This window comes from Theropithecus gelada, chromosome X, assembly GCF_003255815.1.
Source record: "Theropithecus gelada isolate Dixy chromosome X, Tgel_1.0, whole genome shotgun sequence".
In the NCBI taxonomy this organism is placed as follows: domain Eukaryota; kingdom Metazoa; phylum Chordata; class Mammalia; order Primates; family Cercopithecidae; genus Theropithecus; species Theropithecus gelada.
In genome coordinates this window covers 117,693,128-117,699,127 of record NC_037689.1, presented here as the reverse complement: position 1 = coordinate 117,699,127, position 6,000 = coordinate 117,693,128, and the positions used below count along the sequence as shown (strand labels likewise).

Sequence of the window (6,000 nt, the reverse complement as noted above, 5' to 3'; positions counted from 1 at the left end):
AAAGCAAAGCTCATTCCCATTAAAGGTACCTCACTAGTTTGTGTCTTTGGGATTATAAAGGTCAAATTACATATGCCCTCTGCATCATTTGGTGGGTAGTGTGTTTCTCCCTGAATTGAAAAGGCCTCGATCTGTCCATCAAAACCAGCATGGTAACAAGTTTTTATTTGGCTTCTTTAGGGATCTCTCCCTGTGTGATTGCTATAGGGGAGCCAAGGATCTCTAAAGAAGGTATTAAATAGTCTTTAGAGCCTGTGTAAAAACCTCTTTTCTTTCAGGCTACTTTCACAGAAACAAAATATGTTAATTAGCAAGCACTCCTGAGAAATCAGTGCTGGTTGCAGGAGTCCTCCACATTAAGTATGAGATATTTAGAATGAGAGGAGAAAGAGATAAGTAAACAGGACTCAAAGACAATCATTGCAGAAGTACAAATACAGGATTTCTCTCTGCCTTTGTGGAGCTTATGGAGAGCCTGACACAAGGTAAGCAGGCTTAAGACACACACATCTACAATAGTAGGCATCTTGTCTCTATCTAGGACATATATCACAGATTTTTAAACCACATCTATAGTGTAGGGCTGCTAATAATACCTGACACAGCATTCAGCGTGGCCCCTGGGGTGCCCAAGTTCTTTACAAAGGGCTTCCTTTTTAACCTTCAAGAAACATATTTTCTTCCTTCAGAAGATGGGAAAGGGCAAGTGCCTTCAGTCCCATTTCCTGGATAAGAAAAACAAAGCTTTACAGTAGATTAGCAAGGCAGATCTGGAAAGAGCCAAGTACTCTTCTTCATCCGATTGACTCTTAGAATAGTTTTATACTTGATTTGATTTGGGTTTTTACGGGGGACATGGGGAGAGGATTGCAGCAACCATCAGGAGGAGATGGTTGGAAGGAGACCTGGCAAGCAGAGCCTGGGAGCTCCTCAATGGGACAGAATGGGCACCTCCAAACAGGTATATTCCCTTAGCTATGTTAGGCTTCCAGGGCTGTTTCCAGAGGGAGGTGGAGCCCACTGTTACCCGTTTGCTCACCCCCCACCTCCCCTGGCCACCAGACAAATGTCTTGGGGGCACTCCAAGGAGGCCTCATTCTGTTCTGCAGTTGTTTTGAGAACATTCGAACCACCTTCTGGTCCAACCACAAGGTGCTTCAAGCCCAATATCCTAATGGGGTCCAAAAGGATAGGTTCAAGAAGGACTTGGCTGTCTTCCAAGATCAGTGACTTTCCCACCTCATCCCCAGTTTCCCTTAGTAATCCACAGTGGATCTGTCAGCCATGACTTTACTTTCACTCTTTCCAAAGCTACTTGCATTTTCATCTTGTTGCATCTTTTGGAGCTAATGAATTCCTTAGGTTTTCCATTTGCTATAGAGAATAATAGTTCTTTTCAGCCACCATAGCAAGAACATTGACCTTCAGGTCCAACAGATCTAGGTTCTAGCTCTCACTTCTGCCACTTACTAGCTGAGTGGGCACAGGACATTTTCTTCCCTTCTCTGAGATTCAGTTTCCTTCTCTGCATAATAGGGTTATTGATAACTCTTCTTCCTCCCTTGCATGGCTGTTATGATGAGAAAATAAGATCCTTGATATAAAAGCACTTGAACAGTACAAACTGGGGTTCTGGTGCAGAGTCATACTTTAGCTGAATTTTCTAGCTAAAGATTGGAGGCCGTTGGTTCTAGAATTCTCAGATCTGGTGAATAAGGCTGTGCTCCCTCTCTCCGTCTCTGCATAATTTTATACACTCTGGTCACATCCCTTCCCAGCCTTCATCGTTCTAGACTAAAGAGTCTGCATTTGTTTAATCTATCTTCATATGTCAGCCCCCTCCCCCCCACACACACACACACCATCCCTTTGATTATAGAGTGGCCCTTCTCTGGATCATCTCCAGCTCCATTATGTCATTCTGGAAGCACTAAGACCAGACCTGCTCAAGTGTGTGTGTGTGTGTGTGTGTGTGTGTGTGTGTGTGTGTTCCTCAGCTCTGAACCTCTGACTCTGACCCCCTCCCCAGTTACAAATCCTAGAACAGGATAATTACCCAAGACCTTGTCCAACTACAGAGAAGGTTGGTTGGCTTCAGACTGAAGCTTCCCCCCTCTTTCTCTGCGCAGCCCTGGCCCCAAGGGGCTAAAACTGCTCCCTGTCTGGCTTGGGAAGCTGAGAGGTGGATAACTAGGATGGGGAGACTGAGGGGGAGGGAGGTGGGGGGGTCTTGCGCAAGCGCACGCGGCTGCACGGACCGCCAATGCTGCTGCCTCCCGGAGCAGAGGGAGGCAGAAGAGGAGGGAGGGAGAAGAGGGGAAGGGAGGGGGAGGCGGCACTTGGGCTGCAGCTCGCAACCAGAGGCAGTCTTTCTCAGCTCTCGGAGGGACCGAGAGAGGCAACCGCGGAGTAGGATGCTCTGCGGGGCGCCCAGAGCCGGGGGCGCTTGAAGCAGCTTCGGGGACTGGGGCAACCGGGCAGTTTTCACCATGCATCAGTCCCTGACTCAGCAGCGGTCCAGCGACATGTCCCTGCCCGATTCCATGGGTAAGTCTAGCGGCCTTTCCTTCGGGCGGCGGTAGCAGGGGGTGAGTGCGCTGGCCTCTGGACTGTGAACGCCCCGGCTGCCCCAAAAGCCAGAGAGCGGGAAACGGGGCATGGGTGGGGTGGTCTTCGCGCCCCAGCGTCTGGGTGATGGACCAGAGTCCCAGGGGAGCGGCCTGGCTGCAGAGGGAGCGACGTGCGGAGATCGGAGCGCCAAGCTTGCGTCGGAGTATCTCTGCCCCGGAGTGCGGGTGTGTGCCTGTTTGTGTGCGTGTGTCTACAGACTTGCAGTCGGGTAGTAAATCCCAGCAATCTGAGGATCAAAACACTTCCCTGCAACCTGCGCCTTAGCTTTCCATTCGACACTCCCTCTTTGCAAAGTCCTGGTCACTTCTAAGAGCTCACAACTAACGACAATTAGAAGAAGCAGGGTCTTCGCCCCCTCCCAACTCTCTTGAAGCTGCCCTGAAATTTAGAGATGCAGTTGGGAAGGGGCCTGATTTGCACCTCGCTGATGCGGGGGGCGGGTGGGTTGCGCAACTCTGGGGGATGGGCGGGGGGGGAGAAAAAAGGGGGGATGAGGGGAGGGGAATTCCTGAGGACTCACTCAAGACAGCCCAGCCCTGCCCTCTGCAGCGGCAGGATCAACATTCTTTGAATTTGATTGTTACTCTGCTCCAAATGCACGGAATGTGCATGAGTGTGAAAAGGGAGTAAGGTGCAGGAGTGAGAGCGCGAGAAACATCCAGCACGAGCCCGCGCATCTTCTGAAGTAGCGCTTTTCCTCTCAGGGCGGAATGGAGGGGGAGGGGCATCCTTCGACTCCTTTCCTTACAGAAACTGGGGGACAGCTACCTTCGGCACCAACTTGGCTGCCGCTTGAAGCTGCTTTTTGGTAGTTACAAACAAAAAACAAACCCAGTCCCCCTCAGCTGTTAGGCATCTTCCCAAGCCCTATGATTTCACTGGGCGGAGAAATTAATTTGGAGCCCTGGAGAGCGGGAGGGGATTGTAAAATCATGATCCCACCGAATCTTTTAAAATTCGCCTCGGATACACTTCAATCAAATCGAATTCTCTCTTTCCAACATACTTTACATTCTGCAAAATCCCTTTGTCCCGCAGTTCCTGCCACCAGTCTGCTCAGGTTTTCTCCGATGAATTTGCGGGAACATCTCGAGTGGAGGGGGCAGGGAAAAGATCGAATCCCCTATATAATCTCCCTACTGCCCGCAGAAGACTCGGTGTCAACAAAACTCGTTCACCAGAGGGGCCCCAGAAAGTGTTATCTCCTGGATGGTGGAAAGATCCGTATCCTCAGTGGTTTTGCATATTCAGTATAAGAATTTACTTTTTCTTTTTTAAGGGCGTAGTTATTTACAACGGGGTACAAATGAGGCCAAGGACTTGGTCCGAATCCAGAGCCCAGCAGTACCAGACTCCCCCTTACTCCCAGCTCGCGCGCGCGCACTCTCTCTCTCCAACACACACACCCCACACACACACACACACACACAGAAGGAGAGGGAGAGAGAGAGAGAAAGAACGAGCGAGCGAGCGAGCGAGAGAGAGACAGAGAGACAGAGACAGGTGGGAATGCACTCCTTACCTTGGCCAGCTGTGGCGCCAACAACGCAGTCCTGGCTCCCCGACGCCAAGCTGTTGCGCTTCGCGAGGGAGGGCTGAGTGGAAGAGCGCTAGGGTTCCACAGCGTCCATTCCCGCTGCGGACGACAACCACCTAACCACCTGCAAATCAAGCCACAACGCCCCGAGCCCGTCTGCCTTCGGGGAGTGGGCTGGTTGGTGGTCCAGGGCTTAAAGAGTTGCTACCTGGCGCACTGCTCTGTGGGTTGGGGAACAAGATGAAGAGCTTTCTTTCTTGGACTCCCAGGGGCCCTCAGCGATCTTGTGTTTCTCGAAAGGTCTGCGCAACAAACAGCTGAGTGGGCTTCGCCCAGCCCAGTCTCCACACTGCGGGAAAGGAATCATAAATCCCAGACAGAAGCGGAGCCGGCGCCACGCATTCCACTTTTTAAAGTCCGCAGACCGACGGCACTAGCAAATTCCTGAGTCGAGTGGTAACGCTGGGTTTCCACAGTTTGGACAGGGAAGTCATCCCGGAGTTCCCTGGCTCTGGTCCAGCACAACCCGGGCCTGAATCAGCGTCTAGGCTACTTAGGAGCTACTCCCACTTAGCGTCTGGCAACACCACCTTCCCTTGCGTGGGGGGAAGAGGACAGTGGGTGGGTGGGTTAGTGTTTCGGCCTCCAAGGGCAGCATTTCTGAGGGGATTCCTTTATTGTCAAGACACAACCGCAACCAAAACAATAAAAGTTAAAACACACAGACACACTGCACCAAGCCTGCAATCTACGCTTGCTGGCTGCCTGGGAATAGAGCAGTTTGTCCAAGGCTCAGAGTGGAGCAGGCACTTGGCAATTAAGAAGACGGTAATTTGACTCCGGCGTCCCCCCATCCCCTTCCAGCAACCCCCTTCTCCCTTTTGGCAACACCGCCCCCAGGCGCAAAGGCACCTCTACTACAGTAGGGCATTCCTTCCTCCCAAATAACACATTTGTAATTCGCCGGCGGCCTTGGATGTTCTCCATTCAGAGAACTGTCTAAAGTGGGAGAGATGGATTTCAGCGCCTTTAAGGAAATGTTCGGGAGGTTGGCAGGGTCTTGAGGCAGGGTCTTGAGGCAGGGTCTTGAGGTCTTGGGCAGCCACCTGTTTCTAGGGATACTCAAGGCGGGGATATCCGGGGACCCACCCTGTGTGGCAAAGCTGACTCAGGTAAGCAAATCCTAATCAGTTCAAAAGATCAACCCAGAGAACTAGCCAGGCATCAACAACACCGTGTACAGGACTGGATACTGGGTTCCCAACTTTACTGCGCCCAGTAAAGATTATACACCTTATCTAGTCTCTTGAGAGAGGATAATCAAGAAACGTGTGCAAGGTAAAACAAAGTAACAGATACAGCATCCTACCTTCTAGCAACCCACGTCTTGGTTCCCTCAGATACATAATCCTGGGACTGCCAGACATCATATGGGTTGTGGACCAGACCCACGGTTACAACTATAATGGTACCAGTTACAATTAATATACTTATTGAGTAAGGTACCTGGGAATTTAGGGACATGAATAAGTGATTAATTTTGATCAAGAACAACTTCTTGGAGGAGGGGAATTTTGAGCATGCTTCTAAGGGAGGCACCCAGATTCAAAGACCGCAATGCAGATGGGGGCTCTGATGGGGGGAAAACTCGATGAGAGAAAAGCTGGTTGTTTTTGGAAGGGTGGAGACAGCAAACAATTGGGTGCTTCTAGAGCTAAGCATCCTGGTCATTAGGAATCTGGGGTGGAGGTGGGGCACTGCAGAGAGGGAGGGCTGCAGTAGTTCTGCAGGGAGTCTGCTGAGGGGGGGCAAGTAAGGCCAATGGCAAGATT

At 51.0% G+C, this 6,000-nt stretch overlaps 1 protein-coding gene across 3 annotated transcripts in view; it reads left to right on the top strand.

Annotated features, from left to right (window-relative positions):
• The first annotated feature begins 2,242 nt into the window (after window positions 1-2,242).
• Window positions 2,243-6,000, top strand: part of TMEM255A (transmembrane protein 255A) — a 52,087-nt gene continuing 48,329 nt past the window's right edge. For all 3 annotated transcript variants that reach the window (XM_025372268.1, XM_025372267.1, XM_025372266.1), the window contains exon 1: window positions 2,243-2,547. In XM_025372268.1, coding sequence (XP_025228053.1) covers window positions 2,490-2,547 — 58 coding nt within the window. In that variant the 5' untranslated portion in view covers window positions 2,243-2,489. The remainder of the gene's footprint in view (window positions 2,548-6,000) is intronic.